Source organism: Corapipo altera, unplaced genomic scaffold, assembly GCF_003945725.1.
Source record: "Corapipo altera isolate COAL_440 unplaced genomic scaffold, ASM394572v1 48, whole genome shotgun sequence".
Lineage (NCBI taxonomy): Eukaryota > Metazoa > Chordata > Aves > Passeriformes > Pipridae > Corapipo > Corapipo altera.
Window position 1 is genome coordinate 2877486 of NW_020884931.1, and position 23025 is coordinate 2900510.

Genomic DNA, 23025 nt, shown 5'->3' on the forward strand with positions numbered 1-23025 from the left:
ACTTGAGGGAGCTGGGGTATAACCAACTTTCCTAAATCACGCAGAAGTCACTAAAGTCTGAAATGAATTATTGCGTCATATTCTTCAAAATGGATAGACCAAGCTGTTTGCTCAGAATAACACATTGTACACAAAAAATAGCTCATTCTTCAAAACTTCTTCTGTTTCTAAACAACAGAATTGGACTGCATTTGAAATCAGTTTATGCTGGTGTTATATTCCTTGCATCACTTCACTGATACTTCTGCTATGTCATTAGGATCCACATCTTGAAAGACAATATCCTGTGGATATTCCTTGAAATAGTAATTGATATTGCAGGACTTTTTCCAAAGCAAGATGACAATCATGAGCAGGTTAAATCACTATTGATTTCTGTGGGAGCTGGACTGGGCCCAAAGACTGTGATGGTAATGGCTACTGCATCTTCTCCAGGAGATATTGCTCAGGGGAAGAATTTAAGGGGTAAACATGCACTCGCAAAGGCAGATGGATGTAATGACCTATCCACAAACCCTTCCTGTCCTCCATTTTCCTCCTCATTGCCTTTGCTTTGATTTTTTAAATCGCTACTCTTTCCTGAGATGGAAATGATAGACTAGTTGGATGGAAAGAGGATTACTGTTCCACTCCTGAGAAGTATTTAGTAATTGTAAAAAGTACTGTCAGGCCAGAAATCATACATGTAGGACCATGTGTGTGCAACTGATAACTCCTGAAATCCTCAAAACTGAAACAGCTGCGCAAATCTAATTTAATAGTTGCCATTTGCTGCTCTAGGTACATCCCTCTCCTCCCCCAGACTATACACTGTGTGGACAAAGAAAGGTGGCAAAGCTGAGGTTTGTATCCCTGGCTGCTTTGCATTGATTCAAACCCATTCTGCTTGCACCGAATGCAGGTGAGCAATTGTTCAAAACAAGAACATGAAAGGGTGAAAAATACCTTTCAGAATTTCAAATAAAAATGCCAAGAATACCCACATCCTACTAAGTAGCAGTTTGTAAAACGGGAACTTATGTGAGAGTTGTACATTAAGAGGCAAAATGTGTATGTAGGCACACAAATAAAGAAGCTTTTAGGCATTGAACAGCAGCAGATCTCACAAAATCAGAAGCAGCTGTGTTCTGGCAGCTACAGTACAACAGAAACAATAATGTCTCTTTCGAGATGCAGTCAGTAACTGAAGCCTCCTCAAATCGGTCATTGTGGTTAGAAACAACTACTGAAATCTGAAGCTAAGGCGTGTGTGTGGGAAGGTGTTATTAAATACAGCAGTAGCTAAAAACCTGAATCCTTTTGCCTCCCAGGACCCAATTATCCATGGCTCAGATCCAGCCCTCATATGAAAATATCTTTTGCAGAGAAACACTCACCTATCATGATTCCCGAAAAAGCCAACATTAAAACAGCCACCAATGCTGAAGTCAGTACAGACAAGACCAAGGAGAGAGGGAGATGAACCACTGGCTCAGCTGTAACAGAAGAAGGAGAAGAAGGAATTACATATTTGAAATGATCTTACAGGAGCCACTTTTTTTGCCCCTTTTTTTTTTTTTTTTTTTTTTGCTATTCCTTCCGTTTACTCATCTGCTGCTCCTATAGTGTAGAAGCAATCTCTGGCACGATCAGTTCACAGGATCTATGACTTCTCATACCTCATTGTTTCACATTCCTCAATTAATATAAACCCATTAAAACAGATGGTTTGCTATCAATGAATTAACATGTGAACTCTCTGGGTATCAAAACAAGACCATAAAAACCAGGGGCAGGAGGTTGGGGAGGTGGAAAGAACATTACATTGCCAGGGTTAAAGTGCTCCTGTCAATGCCAAATCACAGAAAAAGCAGAAGGAGGACTGCAATGTATCATCTCCTAAATGCATCTAATCCAGGCAGAAAAAACTGATAACAGTTAGTGCAGTGCAAGGTATTCTGTAGCTGCATCCTCATTTGGGATCACACTATCAAGGTTTATTTCACCTTGACAAAATGGCCATGCTTTTTACCCATCTTACAGATAGAAATGGTAAAAACACAGAACAATTTTCCCATGCCAGTGACAAATCTGAAATCAGGATCCCAAAAGCTTGGAGTCACTGCTCTAACTGTTGTGCAAGAATATGAGGCAAACCTAGTAATGGAGCTCTGACCATTTAGTTTGTCAAGACAGGCAAGTACAGGCACATCTTTAGTTTTCCTCAGAGAGATCTCACACAGAATTTCTTACGGATTCTGCGCCTGCATCTTAAATGCCCAAATCCACAGGAATTATATTTTCCTTCACCTTGCACATTGTTTTTGTTCTTAAGAGAACTGGCCTGGAATCTAACTTTAGCTGGAAAATTCCTTCACTTTCATGATTTCAGAGCAGAATGTGAGCACCAGCGCAACCAAGCAAAAAATTTGTCTCTCCGCAGATCTGCCCAGTATGTCAAACGTACTGTAGAGCAAAACAGTAATGCTGCTCAGTGTACCAGTCCTCAGCAATCATGCTGCTATATCCTAGCAAAATAACACTGCAGCAGGAAAGAAGGAAACATTCAACAGAAGTCAGGTTTAAGAAAGACTAGATTAAACACTTTCAGGATGTCTTACAGTTCAAACTACAGTATTTGGCCATGCACTTTCCGTTTGACATGCTAGCAGTACACCACGCACCTACTTACCTATGCAAGACACACCATCCTCAGCCAACTCTGTGCCTGGCTCACAAAAGCAAATGACTTTTTGACTCTCATGATCAACATGGCACTCGTCCATCTCACAGTGACTGCAGTTAAGATGCAGCCTAATATCCACCTCTCCATGTCCCTCTGTCACTAGGGAGTGGATGAAGAAGCTGAGTTAATTACTGTAAAGACCATTCTTACAATTCCCTTGGGCCTTGACAGAAACAGGGGACATGGTGGTTGCTGTTGCATGATGTGGCAGGGTGGGCCCCATCTAAGAAACCAGTTTCTCCCCACCTTTCCTCACTAAGAAAATAACATGTGACAGCTAACAGCCCCATTGCAGTTGAGGTTTCCCTGGCTCTCTTTGAGCAGATAGTCCTACCAGGTTAGCAAGGAAGCTGCTGCCAAGGCTAAGGGAAACTTGCCCTGGCAGCGGTCCATGGGGCTCACCATTTTCTTTCCTGGCCTTTACTCATTTCAAGATCAAGCACTGCAATGTTTTCAAAACTTTCTGGCTGAATCTGCCAGGCTGGAGTGCATCTGTATTTGAAAATACTTCTGGTTATTCTAAAGCAAACATATTTTTTTTTAACAAGTAGATATTTTTTTGTGTGTTTCATGAACACATCACAAACATATTAATGACATTGACTTCTGGGCAAACACAAGTTGGAGTGGCAGTATTCATCACTCCCATGTACTGCTGAGCAGCAATGCAATGTTTTCTCTAGAAACAACCTGGCCTAACTTGGATACTTTGCTGAGGGATGCTTTAAAGACCTTGCTTGTCAGTGAATCGTCAGGTGTTTTGCCTGTTTCTTTCCTAACGTATCTGACTTATGAGGTTCTGTTACCAGTTTCCTTGCCCAAAATTATTCTATAGGCTAGTAGACTATACTGTTGGGGGTGTTTCCTGATAGCCTTGATGTTCTCTCTACCTGCTTTCTTCCTACTTCTGTCTATTCTCCATTGTACTTTGCCATCTTTCTGCCTCCTAATGTCCATGACACTAAACTGCACCCAAAGGACTGTAAACTGTCCTACAGATGCAAACTATTTCTAAAATGAAATAAGCCCACTAGAAAACTTCTGAACAATATGAATACCTTTAAGTGCTGGAGTATATAAAGTACCAATTGGATTAATAAAGGACACACCATCCTCCCCATCCATCTCTGGGTCATTGTCCACTGCAGCATTGCCACCTATGTCAAACCAGAAGTTACCTTAACAGTCTGAGGCTCAGTGCCAATGAAATACAGATAAACATTGCAACATGCATGATTTCAGCATATTTAGGGATGCATCCAAATGAGAAAAGAGAAACATTAAGGTATGTAATATATAGGGAATATTTAGCGAGTTGTTGCATGAACCACTGGATTTATTTTTAGAACTTCAATTTAATAACAGTAGTTTTGACAATCAATTTATTAGCTCTGTTTTGGGCAGGTTGTTGCAAACTAAGGTGCAAACTTCATCTTTAACCATTTGGATGCTGTGAAACATATAAGCCCTTCTTAAAATTTATGCAGCCAAGAAACTGGAAAACACCAGTATTCAAGGGCTAAATTCAGTACCCTTGCTGACTGAGGTATTTAGTACATCAGCAGAGGGAATGAATAACTTGCTATCCCTCTTCTCCTTTGCACCCTGAATGCAGGGTAGTCCACCAGGAGTGGGGACTGAAGGAATTTATTTGTTGCTCATTTGTGCTTGAGCATATAGAACATATCTGAAGAAAAGTATGGGCAATGCATAAAAAATATTAGAAGCACAGTACAAGCCATATACTCTGTATTACAAGCATGCAAAGATTCCCCCACCCCACCCAAAAAAAAAGTTTTCCTCTTTAATTGTCTTCAGCAAAATTAAAAGTGTCATGTAAGGCATTCTGTTGGAAAAAGAAGCATTACACAATAACATTGGTACAAAACATGCACTTAATCATTTAAACTCACTACTTCCTCTGAGGATTTCTAGTCTACCAAATACTTAATTTATGCTGTGGAGAACCAGGAGTTAAAGAGTCCACCACAGTGCAGATGGCTGAAGAAACTATGTGGCCCAGGAGACTTTGGGTTAGTAGAGATCTTGAATCTGGCCCACACCAGTTGTAATCAACATAATGCCATCTGACAGCTGTCCTGAGACCCGCAGCACATGAAATTAGCTCCTTGTTGACTGAAGTCAACACCACTGTTGTTATTAAGAGGGGTCCTGGCTGGCAGCCTGAACCTCTGCCCCCAGAGACACCTGTGCAGGACCAAGGCCCACCCACAGCAGGGTAGGGTAGAAGCTGCATCTTTCCCCTGGCATAAAGTCTGGCTGCCAGTCTCCGGGACCAAAGTCCTCCAAACACAGGTGCTGGCAATGGGAGCATATAGCCTACAGCTCCTCCTTCTTCAGCACTGTCACCCCAACATGAAAGGCTCAAGAATCACAGCAAGGTCTTAATGTCACATATTGCAGAGCGCAAAGCCAGGATTACAGCTGAAGGACTGACATCTGGCTGTTTGCTCAAAGACTAAATGCCATACGTTCATCTAGTGCTAAAAAGGCAACACACAGACATACTATTACATAACAGTTAAATATACTAGCTACAGGAGAATTATCTATCAGCATTTTGCTGATTATAAGCACTAAAGGAGGGGAAGGGACACCTTGAACACGAAGCCACTTTACCTATATATCCTCCGCCTCCTCCACCTGAGGAGCACCCCCCTCCACCCCCTCCGAAACCCCCTCTTGTCTCCCACCCCCACTTCTTCATGGCCTGGGGGCAGGATCTTCCTCCAGTAGCACCTTCCAGCAAGGATTTTCCTGACCACAGGAAGGAAGTGTTATCATTCCAGCCACCTCCACCACCTGCAGTTGAGAGAAGAGAAATGGCACAGGTAGGGGTTATTTTTTGTGTAAAAAACACTGCAAGGATCTGCAGAACAAGCACCTACTCAAAGCACTTCAGCTGAAAGTGAGAATCTCATGCCTTGGTTAGAAGAGGGGATGTGCTTGCTACACAGTGCTACGGTGACCTTTCTGTAGGGCTTTTGCCATGTTAACTATCTGTGCCTCTTTTCACCTACCATACAATGACAAATATTTTCTACAGAAAATATAAAAAGATATTCTTGCCTAGTCTCCAACCACTTATTTCTAGTTTAAAGAGCCTTCCCCTTCTCTTCGAAAAAAATACTTTTGAAAAAAAACCTGTGTCAGTTCTGAAGTGGAACAAAAGGAATTTAGTGAAAGAGGTGTGAAAACATGTCCCAGCCCGCTCTCCATACAACATACTCACCAGTGACTCACTTTCAGCTCTGCTGGTTGTTCAGTCCAAGGTCTCTTCACAGAGACTTCTAGCCAGGGTGCAATTATGCTCTTTCTGCATAAGCCAGGGAAACTGTGAGTATGTCTATGCAGCACAAAACAGTGCAGGGAGCAGGATGGCCACATTGGTGCTGCAAACTCCCACATCAAACATTCAAACAACTTTGTTTATGAGAGGTATTTTGGGAGAATTGCTATGGCTATACAATCTCTTATACCCTTATTTATGCCAAGTATCCAGCACTTTGGGTACCTCCTATTTGCATCTCTTATGATTCTATGTTCCCCTGAACTGCGTTTCCATGAGTTTTGCCTCACCTCCTTGTGAGGAGGAATCTGGGAGTGCCATATATTCTCAAAGGTTTTCTTAAAAAGAAAAAACTTTCCTTACCTGCAGCTCCTGAATTTCCATTCACCCCTGGAATAGAGGAGTCATTCTCCAGCCTTTCTGGATGAAATGTGTCCTTTTTGGCCCTGTAGGCCCTGCCACCACCTCCTGCTGCAATTATTAAGGGGACTGGTTCTCCATTCTCCATCTTAACAAATTCAGAAATAAAGGCAGTGTTCAAGCTGAGTCAGGTATGTACATAAAAGTTCAGCCACACAGTAGGTACTGCACGTTGCACCAAGCAGGCATCTAGGACTGCTCAGCACTACAAGTTATCATTGCATTTTTTATGCACCCATATCCAGAAGATTAATGCATAGCACTAGTCCTCCCAAGTTCTGCAACAGGGAACAGTGGCATCAGCAGCTCTATGGATTGTACCTGCTCAGCTGATGGCTCTTAGAAACCCTGTAATGTTACTGTGTGATGACTCTCATCAAATGAATCACTGCACTATACAGTGCAGTATAATGTCTCCTCTGGCAAAGGACTGCTTGAAATCAGTGTCTGGAATGAGTACTGTCTCAGCTAGTACATGACAAAAAAGATCAGTGATCCTTAGCTATAGGGTTGCCAACAGAAAACACACAGGCTATTCTCTACTTTTCTTGTCATTGCACTGTAGAGACCAAATGTATAGCTGAAGCCTTATGTTCTACAACGACACAGTTGAATAAAGTCCTGGAGAATTTGCCCTTTGCTGTAGAATTATGCTTCAGCATCTCAGTTTCTGTTGAAAAACATCCCGCTCAAACCTCATGTTTGCAAAGAAAATTCCAAGCCACTGAAGCAAGTGTGGCCATACTGCACATCAGTTTGAAGGAGTGTGAAGGGCCCGCTCAGATCACTACAGCTATCAGTTGGAAATTAAGGATACTCAGAGGTCACTTTGTGTCCCCCTTCCCTGATGTGTACAAAGGATTTTCAGATGTTTCAGGCTGCAATACTTGAGGCCAGTGGCAGGATGTGTTCATGCTGAAGGTGTATGGCGGACTATGTTTCCATACCTTAAATATGTAGGTGGCACCACCCCCGCCTCCACCTCCTCCTGCCCATTCATTGACACTTCTGTTCACACGTATCTCTTCTTCGATCACATTGTTCTCTCCAATGCAGACTTTCTGTATAACATCATTAGTCTGCAAATAGAAGACCAGGTCTGAATGAAATCTCCATGTCCTTGTACATTCTGAAGCCTCAGGGATGCTTCACCCTCCCAAAGCAAGAAATTGTCCTCCAGTGAAACTACGTAAGCAGAACCAACTGAATGCTCTCCTACAAGAATCTCGCTTTGGGCTTCAGCCTCTGTCAGAAGAATTTGTTGCCATTTTTAATAGAATTATTTTGAATCAAGCTCGGTGCTGACATCTAATACCATGTACAACAGCTCCACAAACTTTTAGTGTATAAAATAGAGCAGAATTTGCTGCTAATATTTCCTAGCACTACCTATTTGCATTTCACAAGTGGGGGGAACAGAGTAACAGCAATGCTGTGACTTGTTCCATGTCACACAGCAGCCAAATGGCAGAGACACAGAGAGAACCTGAGTTTCTTCATTTCATTTCCAGTGGGCCAAACAACCAATGTGTATTTATCCAGAACTAAGATTTGCTGGTGGCTCACATACCAGAGCTAACTTTTACCTAGGCAGTCATAGGATGGACACTAGCAATGAGCTCAAAATAGAACAGCCACCCAATATTTATCTGGACTTCCAAGCAAGTTTTGATGTTGATCTGATGCTTATGCTGCAGCAGCAATTTTACTGTAATTACCAGTTCAAAGCCAACCAAAACAGCAGCAATCCCACGTTTGATTGCAATGTTCACCTCATGTTAATGAAAATACCTCTCTAAAAAGGCTTCATATTTCTTACTAGCATTTTTCCCCCTCCATCAATTAGCACCAAACAATGAACTTTCTATATTAGGCAAATCACTGGATTCACTAATGATTTCAAACACAACATTAAACCATAATTTATAAGTACTTCAGGACTATGATCTAACTATTGTTTTGGTTTTAAATTGGAACACCAAAGTGCATGACAAGCAGGACTCTGCTGTAAGCATTTTCAAGTTGCAAACTTTGCTTCTAAGCTTATTTTACCTTACAGGTTTTATGTCAGTAGCACTATCTTGTTATATGGCACACAGAATTTATTAACCAAAAGCACTTTTAGGGAAAAATGCATAAACAGTTGTTAGAGTAGAATTGACCTTCTGTTTCCTTCTATTTTCATGTGTGTGGTTTCTTTTGGAAGAGGAACCTCATAAAAGCATCCTCAAATTACAAATGATTCTGCTGACCACAAAATGTGTCCTAGGTTGTGCCAGAGAATGAATAGCATCCATTTTGTGCAAGCAGACTTGCCTATGGAACTAAACAGTCCTCCTTTCCCTATTTTTCCTTCTCCTTAATTGATTTGGTGTTGGGTGGGAATGATTAATAAAACGACAAAGTCAATGACCCAAAGGAACCACTAGATTACAAAAAAAATAATCTTTCATGGCAAAGACATAACTGATTACAATCCAATCTAGTAAAAGTCCCCTCTACAAGTCAATGCAATCTCTTTGCTTCAATGAAAGAATTACATTAGCACTCAATAAATTCTCACTAAGATTACAGTGGTCTGCAATTTAATGAGTCCATATATTACACTCAGCTGGAATGTCCTACTTATAGACGTTAGATGGAAGTTTGAGTTAGGGAATTTCTCATTTCAAAAAGGCTTTCTATTAATGGTTTGTTTGCAGATATGTGTAGTTCTAGTTTTAACATTATTTACTTCAGCAGCTGGCCTTGAGAACCCCTCTTTCTTGTCTATATCCTTCAACCTTTTGTCTGCTGTAACAGACTGCTAAGCTTTCCTCTCTTGAATGTCAGCCATTAACAGCTGAGAAACTTACAGCATGTAAATTCAAGCCCGCAGGTGAAATTTCATCAGATCATGCTTAGTTTCCTCTACAAGAATCTCCTATTCCCTCTTTCTCCAAAGAATACTAAATGATTAATAGATTATTGTGCATGTGAACAGTGGAAGTTGCACCTTTCTGTCAAGACATTTGCAGCAGCAAGGATTGGTTAGTAACACAAAAAGCAGGACTGACCCAGCAGTGACTGATTTGTCTCTCCTATTCCCACACAGAGAATAAGCAAACAGGCCCTGTGAAGTGGGTGTCTCAAGAGTTGCAGAGGACTATGACAATGGCAGGGCTGGCCTCAACAGCAGAACAAGGGCAAAGCCCTGTGAAGGCAACCTTGAAGACTGATCTCCAGAGAAAAGGAAGGCAGGGTTGTCTTTTCTCTCCAAAAAACCACACAGATGGTTCGAGATATGCAGATCAGTCAGGAACCTGTAGTGTGTTATCAACAGGGCCCAAATGTTGAAGAGGAAGTGAGCACAGTGACACGGTGCTTCATCTTTTCACACTCATGTTTTCCCAGTAAAACTGTACCTATTCCTTGAACCATATAACCCAAGCCCCTTGAGGACAACATTATTCTATGTGAACAGACAAAACTCCATGGACTGGTAGAAGAGACTAAGGCAAAACACAAAGGCCAATCACTTACACTAGGACAAGCATCTTCTCCTTGCTGTCCCACCAAGATATACAAAGTATCATCCTTCTGGAGGTCAAAAATTCCCAACACAGACACACCGTGGGACCGCATCATGGTGTTCTTCCCTCCTTTCCCACCAGCAGCTCCATAGCCTGAGATGCTGCAGGAAAAAAACAAAACAAGAGCCTGGTGCCTGAGTTGTTCCAGACAGGTGGAAGGGAGCACAAACCAATTCTGGGCACTGAGAATTTTGCACACCTGAACACAGTGTCACAGAGCCATGCCCTGAAGACCTGACATTCTAAATAGATCTAAACCCAAAGCTTGAAGACCGAGGTTTTCTGCTCTACTTGGATCTGTGAACTTGGGTAGCTACAAAACAGATTCTTTCACATGATTCTTGGGCAAACACTGCTCAGGACAGAGGGAGCAAGTCCTTATGTTTCCAACTTTAATATATGAAACACATCTTGTTTCCCGGAAGGTACATCCTTGAGAGGTTTGCAGCAAGAAATAGAAAGAACAGAAGCAGGAGAACTACTGAAAACAGGACATATGGCTAAAGAGAACATTAGGCATGAGATTGACAGAGGGAGATTTGAGAAAGCAGACAGTATAACTGGTCCTGGTAGCATGGACCAGATGGAAAACAGCTCTCTTATTCCCAGGACCAGAGGAATACAGAAGAGTAGATGGAGACGACACTACCTGCAGAAAACAAAGAAGGCAAAAGTCCCCTGGCTAAACTCACGGTCACCAGGAATGTCTTACTGTCTCCAGCCAGGAGTGGACAGGTTGCATACAGGCTGCTCTGGGATTTTTATTTCAAGCAGTCACGATTCAGAGGTGCTTGCTGTTGTTGAGGTACCCAAAGATTTGGCTGTACCGCAATATTGCTCAGCTTCTTCCCTCTTCCTTTCTAGCAATTTACATACTTGAAGCGGCTTTTAACAGAGGATTTCAAAGCACTTTATAAAGGTCATGATTAAACACACATCTCTGCTGAAACAAAATACAGAGTTATTCAGCTTTCTGAGCAAGTGAGTGATGGCGCAGCAAACTCATTTTAGATCTGAAATAAGCAGGTGATTCTCCACTGGCATTAGTAGGTTTGCAGCTATTTCTGTGAGAGCAAAAGTCCACCTGGAGCATGAAACCAGTGACTGCAGGACTGAGAACACAAAACTTCTTCTTGGCTTCCTACCAGTCACAGTTTGGGTGCTCTGTTTTAGCACATCCTCTCCTTTAGCACCTGGCTGGTCTTTGCCCAGCACAGTCCTCTGTGCAAACAGGCCACTGTGCAGTGCCCATTGTGAGTGAGGACCCTGAACAGGTTGGGCAGCCAGCTCACTTCCAGCCAGCAACTTGTCTTGATGATTAGCAGGAGGAACTCACCTTGTGACACTGCTCTGAGGCAGCCAGCATGGAGCAGTCCTGATGTTGAAAAACTATGGAGCAACAAGTGTCTCATAAAGCATATTAGATCCTTGCAATGTGATATTATGTTCATGCCACTGCTGATAACCAGAGCAATCAGTCCTTAGTAAGGCTGTACTGGAGCCAGCAAAAAAAGTGATGGACACAGCACTGGGCCACCCTGAACAGATGCTGCATGAATCTGAAGACTGAGCTGATTTGCTGTAGAATTTTGTAATGGCTAATGAGGTGCACTACCAGGCACAGCAAGCTGGCAGGGCTAATTGGCTGCCAGTAGGGGCCATATTTTTCTGTGTAAGAACAGATTTTGCACATAAGCAATGATGTCAGGAAGTTCAAGAGAACCCAGTTTGGCCTCATTCAAAGTCTGCAGACAAATAAAAAACAGTAGATTGAGGTGACTGGCATTCACTATTCAAAATGGGTGTCACTATTTAAAGAGACAGGTTATCTTGACTTCAAACTTTAACACAACCCCTTTCATTAGGCACAACTTTCATTTACAGGAGGAATCCATTTAACCATATTGGCCCTGAAGAAAGACTTGGAGCACCCTGAGTAGATACACTAAGAACACAGAACACCTCCCACTGTCTTCCTCCTTTTCTTTTACTATAACACTTGTAGGAACTGAAAAAGAAAATCACACCCTTAGGGATCAGGATGAGCAGAGTGCACTGGTTGTGCAAACCAGGACTAGAGAAAAACATCCACCATAACATCTAGGTTATGGAAACACTGGAGCTAGTTTTGATAGTATGAGAACATGCAGTACCTAGGCTGGCTGACTTAGAAGGACAACTTTTTGCACTCCACTGGGCTGTGTTCTTGTGCCACCTTACCAGAAGGGACCATAGAAAAGAGAGGACAGTGGAAGTGACAACAAATGGGTCGCTCAGCAAAATGAGCCAGAGACTCTTCCTTTAAAAATGGAAAGAAGTTGGATAATGGATGATAGCAAGTAATTTATTACAGTTCGTGTCTCTCATACTTGATCATAGGCCTAGATGACAAGACGTTCTGAATCCTTAGAATTCCTTCTGAAGACTTTAGAAGGAAATCTGGAAGGAAAAATACTCTTATAGAGTGTCTACCTTTATTGTTACATAATGTGCAGTCCCATGTGAGCAAACCAGAGCACATAAGACTCCAGTTTTCAAATGTGGGTAGTACAGTGTGTGGCAGCCTATCCAGACTCTCATAGGTGGTGCGGTTTTCTGGGTGTGGTTGGCTTGTGCTAGTAGAGTTTTACGCACAGGTGAGCTGCCTGTATTTTAATAACGTGTATTCTGCCTCATGCTCACAAAATCAATATCCTTTTTATGCAATTTTTTAATGGAATTATCAGGAGTGTACATTACATAGTGTAAAACACACTGATATGGCATAACAGCAGCTTTCTTAAGAGCCTAGCAGCCAGCTGGAGGATTTATCTCCAGGTCAGGTATATCAGCAACACTATCAGGCTGACTTACAGGACCCACACTGCAGCAGGCCTGCAGGGGAGAGCTAAATACAGGCAGTGAGTCCAGACTCTGGGAAGCCCTAAAATTGATATTGCAACTTGACATTTTCCTAGGGCTATGCTATACTGGGGGACTCTGCTGCCCCTTCAGCAGACCAGAATCAGGAAGATGTCAAGTTAATTTAAGCCCACAATTGCCGCCTCCTTTCCCCAGGCTCTGAATTTTCTACTATAGCCTTAAGAGGTGCAGAAGAGAAATGTCAGCCATTTATATGTATGTTACACATGACATTATACATCTATTATCTATACAGAACCTTAAAGTCTGTTAGGTCTTTTATAGAACTTAAATAGACAGGTCCTCCCTGCAGGGCCCCTGGTTTGTATTGTGTAGCAAAAATCAGCCTACAGTTGCATGGCAATTCTAGCTCTTCTTGGACTCTGATATTAAAGAAATGACAGTGTTGTAAGTTTATTGCCTGTTCTCTTTTGGGCTGTACTTTAAAACCGTATTTACTAAATGCTGGTCCTGAAAAATTCTGTTCACCTCAGGCACCTCATTGTTGATAGCTGGATAAAATATCATTAATGCTTTTTTCATTACCATCAATCCTTGTGGTAATAGGCACTCAGGCAGAACTTATGCCTAGCCTAGCAAGTTTCTCAAAACTGCTTTGCACTAGACCTCTGTTAGAGACTGACATCTTGCCTCAATATTAACATTCTTTTTCAACAAAAAGAAAAAGATGGGACCAGTAAATTTTAACTGAAATTTGTTCAAGGCTTTCAGTGGAATGTTATGCTTTGAAATCCATGATACCATCACTGGTTTCAATATGGAATGTGGCATAAAAACCTACCACTAGACAGTCACTGATTCAAAATGACAGTTCTGCTTTACAAACTGATGCATGTAATGGCTTCATGTTACCATTCAGATACAGTAAACTACAATTCGATTGTACTTCTTTCCCCAGCAAGAGCAAAGAGAAAAAAATGGTGAAAATCTGATTAAGTAGCATTGAACCGTATCTGATCATCTCTCTTGGAAAATAACTCCACTGAGGGATTTAAGCATTAGAACCCTCAGTATCACACAGCCTACCATTTAGGTGGCTGGCTTCCAAAATCAATTTTACAGTGGTAAGCCAGGCTTACAGGCTCAACTTGCCATGTCTAGATTCAAAAAAGTGAAGATGCTGAGCAGAGGTTGATGCAAGCTCTCCCTTATGAAACGCTGACATATGATTGTGCCTCCTATGCCAGGTGAAGAGTGGGAAAAACTCATTCTGATCCCAGAGCTCAATGAATGACATATAGGATGCATATTCCTCTTTGTCTGGGGAGGTCAAAATGCTTCATTTTCAGCTACTGATACAGCTCTCACAACCTGTAACCATTTAGGCAAAAGATGTGCCTGCCTCAGATAGTTGCTTCTCTTTCTTTTCTTCTCTCTTTCATCAAAAAAGTTGCATCTTCTAGAAAACAAATCTGAGACTGGAGACATTGGAAAACACAGGATCAAGGAGAAGTAAAACCCCCAGTAGTTCTGGCCAAACTTCTGAAGGCAACACTTCATAAATATCCAGTATGTATCTGCAGCTTGGGTAAGTTTCAAACACAAAGATACACCGTGACAATCAGAGAGGGTTTCCTTACCTGTATGTGTTGGTAGCTGGTACTCTCCAGATCTGAATGCCTTGGAGAATCCCTTCGGCTCCTACAGTCACACTGAGCTTGGAGTTCCTGTAGGCATCATTGCATTGGCTTTGTGTGGGGCCATAGGGACCACTGGCACCACATGTTGTAAATAACCAGTGTTCTGAAATGAGGACACATACATGATCCCAACATCCAAACGTTAAGGAGATGTTCTGCTCTTTATTCACGTTGCTTGCTGGACCAAGGCAAGAACCACCCCTCCTCAAAACTCCTGTGCAAGAGTCCTCTGCGTTTTTGTCACTGTTACTTGTTTATTATGGGTATTTACATACTTATTTCACTTACTTTTCCAATCCTTCTGCAATGGGTGGCGGTATAAAGTCTTAAAATTCTTAGATAGCAAATGGAAGAATTCCCCTCTCCTCCTTTGCCTCAAATGAACCCCCCAAAAAACCCCAAAACAACAGGTAAGAGGGTACCTAAGGAAGCAAGGTCTAGAAGTTACTAAAGCAAAATGTTTCAGTAGCTCTGATATCAACAGTCTCGCACCAGAAGATACTTATCCTTGCAAAAAAACACCCCAAACCCAAAGCAAAATCTTACACTAAATGGAAGATGAGAGACTCATTCTGTCAGCTATCCCAGTGATTTAACATTGCAATACCCCAGTGGGCTTAGCCACCTGCACTGAAACATATGTTCAGTAAAGCAGGTAGGTAAGTGTCTTCGTTTGGAACAATAAGAAGCCATTTGGATGTCTCCAGTGAAATACCAAATATGTTCCCAAAGGTAGATGCAGGTGACCTTCAAGGGGACAATAAGCCCAAAATATGAGAGAATCAAAAAGGAAAACTAGAAGTGATAAGATCCTAGGACAGACATAGCGTGTGCATAGTACTGCTATGGTTAAGCTTTACACTTCTGATTTAGTCCTTTGAAATAAATCTTGTTCCACACATATCTGCTTACCTGACCTTGGCAAACTTATCTCTAGACTATTACACATGTAACACACAGCACAGCTGGACCTGAAACTGGCAGCTCTTGGTTCCCACTGGGTTCCAGGGACTGGAGATCTTATTCCAAAATGCTCTTTAATGTCCCTCTGGTTCCTTAAAAGCCCTGGTCTTGCAGAAGGAGAATGTCCTTCTGCTGCAAACATTATGCCTTCGGACTTCGACCTGAGGCAACCAGAGCAGCTTTTGTGTTTCCTGGCTCTAGGACAGATGAGAGAGGGGGCTCACTTCCAGTGCAGAGGCAGAATCAGGGTAAAAGCAAACAGTGCTGGTAATTTAAGGTTAGTGAATCTGCACTAAGCTCTTAGAATCTGGCTTTTAAGAGCTTGAGAGAATGGGGAATGAAAAACCACAGGTATGTTATGCCAGGGAGTATTATATAAGGAACATGGAGATGACTGAGCAGAGGAGGTGCTATCTTATATTTCAAAAGTGGTCCTGTTGTTTTTGATACAGTAATGTATACGAGATTGTCTGTAAAGCAGTTGCTTCAGTCAGTGCAGGCATACATATTTACTTGCTCTGTTCAGGTAGATGGTAGACAAGAATGGGAAAAGATGTGTTTCAGAACTGGCAGAGCTGGGTAGTGACCTTTGCCCAAAACATTGCAAGAGGAAGTCTGGCCCAAGTGAAGTCCATGGGGAGACTGCACCTAATATAACCAGCAGGGATTTTGCTAAAACCTACAGCCAGCTGTTGCACGATCTCCTCATCTGTCATTGCTGCATTAACTTGCAAACAGTCTTCCTTCCTCCTGTTTATATATACTGGAAGCCAGTCCAACATGTAACAGCTTTGTCACTGAATTAAATGGGACGGGATATGGCACAGGAAGAAGCTGCCCCTCATTTCAAGATAATTAGGACAGATGGGTCTTAGTTACAATTCTGGATGCAGACTAAAACTCCCGCACTTCCCCCCCTCCGCTCTCTTACACATTTCGCAGAGCCAACCCTCAGCGTGCATATATAACAGTAGCCCAAGATCTGAAAGTGCTAACCCAGTAAGAAAACAGAGTACTGACTGCCTTAGATAACCCACCATTCCTTTTTAAAAGTAAGATTTCACTCCCTGTAAAGTATTGATTTTCTCTTGATTCTAGAAATGACTGCAGCATGTCTTATGAGCTCAGAGAGAGCACTTCTACAAGTTGCTGCATGCCACAGCAGTTTACAGTAATTCAGTTTGAAGCATTATTTTGATCTCCAAAGACTAAAGCAGCAGCACTGAATCGAAAATCCTTAAGCAGCTTGGTGAGAAGCACAGATTTTTTCCATCTGTGCACAACTGTGGTCTGTCGCATACGGCACAGCACATCTCTCCTTCCTTCTGCTGTGTGTGACAGGCTAAAACTGCTGGTACCTCACACTCACACCATGGGAAAAATAGCAGGACTCTCCAGCCTAAACCTTCCCCTCAAAAACTTGCAAATTACAGAAGTTTGCCCAATTTTACACAAGTTACAGATGTCTAGTTTCCAGAAACAGCTGAGCATTCCCATGACAAAACCAAACAAGTAGTTAAATGTAGGGTCCCCACATATTTCATCACTGGAAGCTGCAAGATGCTAACTGTTTTAATAACAATGCCTTTTTGAGGTGGGGAAAAAAAAGAAGATTACAGTGAGATACAGAATTAGGGTACTACATTTCAGTGAATAATTTATACATCAGTTCATTTGACAGAATCCCCACTTTCACAAGAAACATGACTGAGGAAACATTTAGTTTCTGCCTGTTCACCCACTCACCTGCCCTCCTCAAGCTCCCTAACAAGCTCATTGGTAAGGTCCCAGAAACAACATTTTGCAAGAAATGTAATTTTGGCTCTATTAAAAAAAAAATTAAAAAGAATTCTTCCTTCCCAAATTTTCTTTCCAGATTAGATTTACTGATTGATGTATTTACATGCACAGTCACTCATGCAGAACAGAGTACAGCAGACATTGTAGGTTTCACACAGTTTAGCTAGATACATAAAATGCACAGCAATCAAGGTGTTGGATTTCAGCAACAGTAAAGGGGAGTGACATCCTACTCTTGGAAAACAGAATGAACAAAACCCTACAGGACTTCAAATGACTAATTTGTTTGAAGCTCTGATGCCACTTGCAGCCTGAGGCAGCACTCCTGCAGGCACTGCTGCAAATAATAACCAGCAACATCGAAGAGTGGAGCAAAGCCTAAACCACATTTATACTTCTAACATAGAAAGCAATTTCACTGGCACATATACAGCACATAAACTCCGCACCACAAAACAGGCAGAGGCATTTTAGTTATACCTCAAGGCCCTAAGTGTATTAACTAGCATTTGTTAAATCAAGCTGGTTTGAACCAAGGTTAAACTCATTCCAAACCAAAACTTCAGTGATTTCAGAAAATTGCCAACCAAGCATCATGATACTTGGCTTATTTTGGAACATAGAATAACATGTTAGTGAAATGCATCAGTGCTTTCAAACAACAATTAGGCAGTTTGTGGAACTTGCTGCCACAACCTCTCTTCAGGACAAAAGGCTATTCCTACTTTCAAAAGAGTAAAAAACCACATAAAGTCTCATGCTTCAGGAGCATAAGAACCCCCGACACCAAACTTCTGGAGGCAATTAAATCTATTAGCTGTTCCTCAGAGAGTTCATTTTACTTCTTCCTCTAATGCAGATGTCATCAAACTTGATGCCATGAGCAAGCAGAACGTTTGCTTCATCTATTTGTAAAAACATTCAAAAGCTTCCCTCACAATATTTGGCCAATGTGGGAAATCAGAGGCTTACAGGAAACTGCCCATCCTAATCTTTACTAACATTTGGCTGCCACTGGCACCATGGTCTGTGTGGAGAGCTGTACCTGTTACTCGGTGCACGAGCAATCTCAGTTATGCATTACCAGTAATTCCAAGGTTGGTCTGTGCTGAAAGTCTGTAGGCAAAATATACTACATAACAAACATGCTCAGTGAGGTAACAAAGGACAAACCTCTCAATTTTGCTTTGGATTCTGCCATTTAACAATGTCCTGTGAGCAGTAATTTGAGATTATTACCTTTTCCAGGATTAAGTTTTCCAGAGATTAATAGGGCAGGGGGTTGAAAGATGATGGTAAATTGCAGAACTAGGTTGTGTTCACAGTTGAAGCCCCTGACCTCATAAATGTGTCTACAAAATATTAGGGGGATATAAAATGGTCATAGAAATTAGTGAGTCTTGCCAGCAATACCAGAACCAGTTATAGAGGTATGGCTAGACTAAAAGTAGGTCAGTTTTTCCACTACTTATGGAGTTACTATTTCTGTCTCTATTTTCTAAATGAGGGCAGCAATGGAAGACTTGGACATGTTTTTCAGTTCAACAAGATCTGCAGTGATGACATGTATGCCAGACTGATGATAAGTATTGTTTCAAAGAAATAATCTAAAGCTTGATTTTTCTTAAGTGTCTATATAAAACAGGCATCCTTGTAAGTAATTATCTGTGGTCAGTATAACAGGGTAAGGGCATTGCTGACTTTGAATGCCTTGTTTCTTGCCACCTTCTGAAACCAGACACTAGAAGACAACTAATTTCTTTTCTTTGTTATGTTTCACCTAAAGAGTCTTCCATAAATAGTGTTAAGTGAGACATGCTACTAAGTTTTTGGAATTTTTTTGCTCACAATTACAAAGGATGACAGAAATTCATGTTAGATAACAAAGACCAAAATGGGTGGAGGTGGTAAAATTATTTCAAAATCTTTTGACATCTATAGCAGCTTCTGCACAGTTTAAACTGCTGTGAGCAGCTTTAAAATTTAACTCTGAAATGTGTGAATTGCCCTTTTTATTTCATTTGCATGATTAACTCTAGAGAGCAATTATGCCAATTCGACTTTGCTATGTTGGTATCTGGCTGCATGCTGATTTTCCGTATTGCACCTTTGCTATTTTCAATCCTACAGGGAAAGTAAGTGTAAACACTGCAATAAAGAAATTCATACCTACATATTCTGAGATCCCACCATTGTCTCTGAACATTTTCCATCACTGTTCAGGATGTTACTTTTGTTGGGGGGAGGGCACTGAGCTGTTATTCATTGTGTTAATTGGTGCTTAATACAAAAACACAATTCTGAAGATACCTTTATTGCATTATACCAACAGTTCAGTTAGTATAATTGCACACAAAGAGCAACCAAATGTAATTTTCGTTTACTTAATACTTGCTCCGCTGTTCCTTTCAGCTCCTTCATCTGATTAACTAATGTGACTCAGAGTTCTTCCGAGAAACAGCCAAGGAAGTACTCATAACAGGACCCTCCCTGATGGAAAAGACAAAATTTGTGCAACTACTAGCTGCTGTGGGGAAGAGACCAGAGGAAAACCGTAGGCCAGGATGGATGAGAAAATGATTTGATGACAGTTTCCATGCAAGAAACCACAGTTGTACAGCAGCTGGTGGATATGCAGATAGAAGGGACAAAATAATGCTAGATTTGAGGGGAAAAAAGGTCAACCTTTCTGCACATTTCACAACATGCTGTTTTTGTACTGTGTGCCCTAACACAAATAAGTTGTCGTGGGATACATGAGAAGCTGTAACATCAAAAGAGAGGTTATTCTCATGGTATTTACAGCCTATTCAGAAACACCAGAAATCTTTAATTAAAGCTTGATTGCTCTGTGTCTTGTTATCTCCTTTCACCTACTGAGAATCCCATTTTGTCTCCTCCAGTTTCCATGATAGTAATTTGTTTACCTCGAATTCCTCATTACTGCTCACTGTATCTTTATATGCCTGTATTTCCCATATTCTAGCCTTGTGTACAAAAGGAAACTGCATTGGTTTGATATAAATTGGCTTTTTAATTGGTAGTTGAACAATGTTATAGTTTAAGCAGCTTTGAGTTTTACTTAAACTAATACCTAATCAATGTAAAAACAAAGCCAAAGTAAGCCTAGTTTATAGAAAAATAAAGAGCACCCAGCCTTTTGTACAGATGTAACCATTTCAATCAAAAATCCTGGTTCCATTAAAGCTGCTTGAATCTTCAGGTATATGCAGGCCTTGTTACAACTTTTTTGCAGGCTGCTTCTAGAATTAAGTTTCACCTGCAACATTTCAGCAAGAAGCTGGTATTTCAGCAAATAAAACATCATTAGTTAATTGAAACGGAAAGCATTTGCATTGCTCTGTGAACATCTATCTAATAATGGCCACCTTGTACTGCAAGTAACTTGAAAACCACAGGAATTCTGTGTTGGTCCTGGGCATCTAGAAACTTGAGAAAGTAACACCACCACATTGGTTGTAGCAACTTCAGGTCTTATTCTACACAGTGCATTCATTATCCCATGTGTGACACAGGACAGGGGTTAACAGATTTCTGGAAGCTTTAGAATCTTTCACATTGTGGCTGTGTTGTGTTTTGAACCTCCAGTGTACACCTCCTGGAGGCAAGTCAAGCCACAAAAAGCAAGGGCAAGGATAAAGAAGTAATTCAGTAGGTACAGGGCCTGACAACAGAGAGGATGGGGAGGCTGGTGGTGCTGACTATCACTTCTGCTGAAAATGGATTTCCAAGCACAGGCAAAAGCAGCAGGTGTATGTAAGAGATTGTTCTCAGATACAAAGCAGCAAATGGAGGTCCCATATCCTTGAAAGCAATGGAGCTTCTTTGGATTTACTGTCAGGTAAACAAACTGGTACCTGTCTTTCAGACTGTAGTTCCTGCTGCTTAGGCTGAGCAGGCCTGGGACTTAGGGAGGGCGTTTTATTATCCTGTTGTCTCCTTAGCTTTGGGAACACAGTTCTTTGTTTTAATATGATTTCTTAAGAAGGAAATACTATAGCGTGTGATCCATCAAACAAGTCAAAGATCATATTAGCTGTAATTACTTTTGGCAGAGTTCATATTGGTCAATGCAGTCTTTGGGACTTCAGGGTGGTGCTGATGCTGTTGGTTCTCTTGCACAACAGTAAATATGTGGCCATCGAAGGTAAAGCCTTGACAGACTCACCCTGAGGTTTCTTAAATGCATTACAGGATGCAGAAAGAAACAAGATTAAAGCTGGGTAAAATGCATAGCCCAGGGACCAAACAAGCATCTGCAGTGTTTACTGAGAACAGGCAGGGACTCGGCAACACAAAGGAAAAGGGTGGTTCAGAGCTGCAAAGACCCTCAGAAATGCAATGGCTTGCTGCTGCTTAGCTTCTCTGATTTCTGCCCTTTCTACTCTGAGGGCACAAAGGGAGAAAATTGCTACAGGAGTGATTTCAAACCTCAAGGACTAGAGACAATTTTAGACAGAATATGAACAGCACAGAAGATAAAACCCAGAAAATAGGCAAGCTGGCTTACATACCATAGGAATTGCCTTTAATTTTCACCCCAAGGTGATAAAAAATTATTTTAATTGCTCAAAGTACCTCAGTGATCTTCTCTTCTACCCTCATTCAATCCGACTCTCATTATTTCTACTATCCAGGCATTTCTTTAAATTGCATTCCTCAGATAGGACAGGGAGCAGAAGAGCTAGAAGATGTCAGGTCTAGTGAGAAGTAGAGAGTAACAAAATTCTCAAAGAAATCTATGGCCACAAGATTTCTAGCTCACACACCCACTTCAGACTAACTTTGAATCCAATATCTAATGTTTTTGCTGTTACTAAAACAGCAGATACACTGGAAGGAAATGTGCATGTGCCTTAGGAAACTACATCACCACCTGAGCACTGACATTCCCAAGGAAAGTCAGCCAGAAGTCCATAACCTATACCTGTGTACAGATCCTACCACAAGATCCTAAGGGCAATACTGAGACCACTTAAAAGACGACTTCACCTACAGGCAGGAAACAGATATACAGATAGTGAAGGGAAGACATCAAAGGATCTTCAAACAGGACATAAAGATATTTTTGAAAATTATACTTTTTTGACTAGCCCAATCTCACACATGACATCTGTAACAGACCCAGACACAACCATTAAAGCTAAAGCACAGCTCCACCCAGCCAGCATTATCTCATGTGGGCTCATCCCCTCTGACTCATTCCCTCGAGACTCCGGTCAGTGCTCCTGCACTTTTCTTGCTGTATGATGCTCAGTATATAAAGCATCCATCAGCTCCACCTGAGCCAGCTCAGCCTGCCCCACAGACTGTACCATCAGCCTCCACTGCCAGAGCTCGCTTCTGACCAAGAGAGCTCAGGCAGCAGCAGCTGCCCTGCTGCAGCAGCACGGAGTGGGTTAATGCATCCAGCTTTTCAGGCAGGCTTTGAAGGCTGTGTGGAGCTTTGGGACACACTGATCAGCCCACTGTTTGTATCAGAGCTAACACAACTAGTCTGTGCAATTCAACAGTACACTGCAGGTAGGAAAGTGAGATAGAACGGATAGAACAGATGTAAAGAAGTCTCTCTAAGATGTGGAGAGAAAAGGAGGCAGCAGGACCAAATCCCTAGGGTTACTGACAAAGGAGCCATGTATCAACCATCTGTTT

General features: G+C 41.6%; 1 protein-coding gene across 1 annotated transcript in view; it reads right to left on the bottom strand.

Moving 5' to 3' along the window:
- Positions 1 to 23025, bottom strand: part of ALK (ALK receptor tyrosine kinase) — a 310600-nt gene that overhangs the window by 21135 nt on the left and 266440 nt on the right. Inside the window, exons 12-19 of the mRNA XM_027659345.1 lie at positions 14530 to 14692; positions 9978 to 10128; positions 7403 to 7534; positions 6399 to 6543; positions 5486 to 5548; positions 3784 to 3882; positions 2672 to 2824; positions 1377 to 1475 (exon numbers count right to left, since the gene is read on the bottom strand). Of these exons, the coding sequence (XP_027515146.1) occupies positions 1377 to 1475; positions 2672 to 2824; positions 3784 to 3882; positions 5486 to 5548; positions 6399 to 6543; positions 7403 to 7534; positions 9978 to 10128; positions 14530 to 14692 (1005 nt within the window). The remainder of the gene's footprint in view (positions 1 to 1376; positions 1476 to 2671; positions 2825 to 3783; positions 3883 to 5485; positions 5549 to 6398; positions 6544 to 7402; positions 7535 to 9977; positions 10129 to 14529; positions 14693 to 23025) is intronic.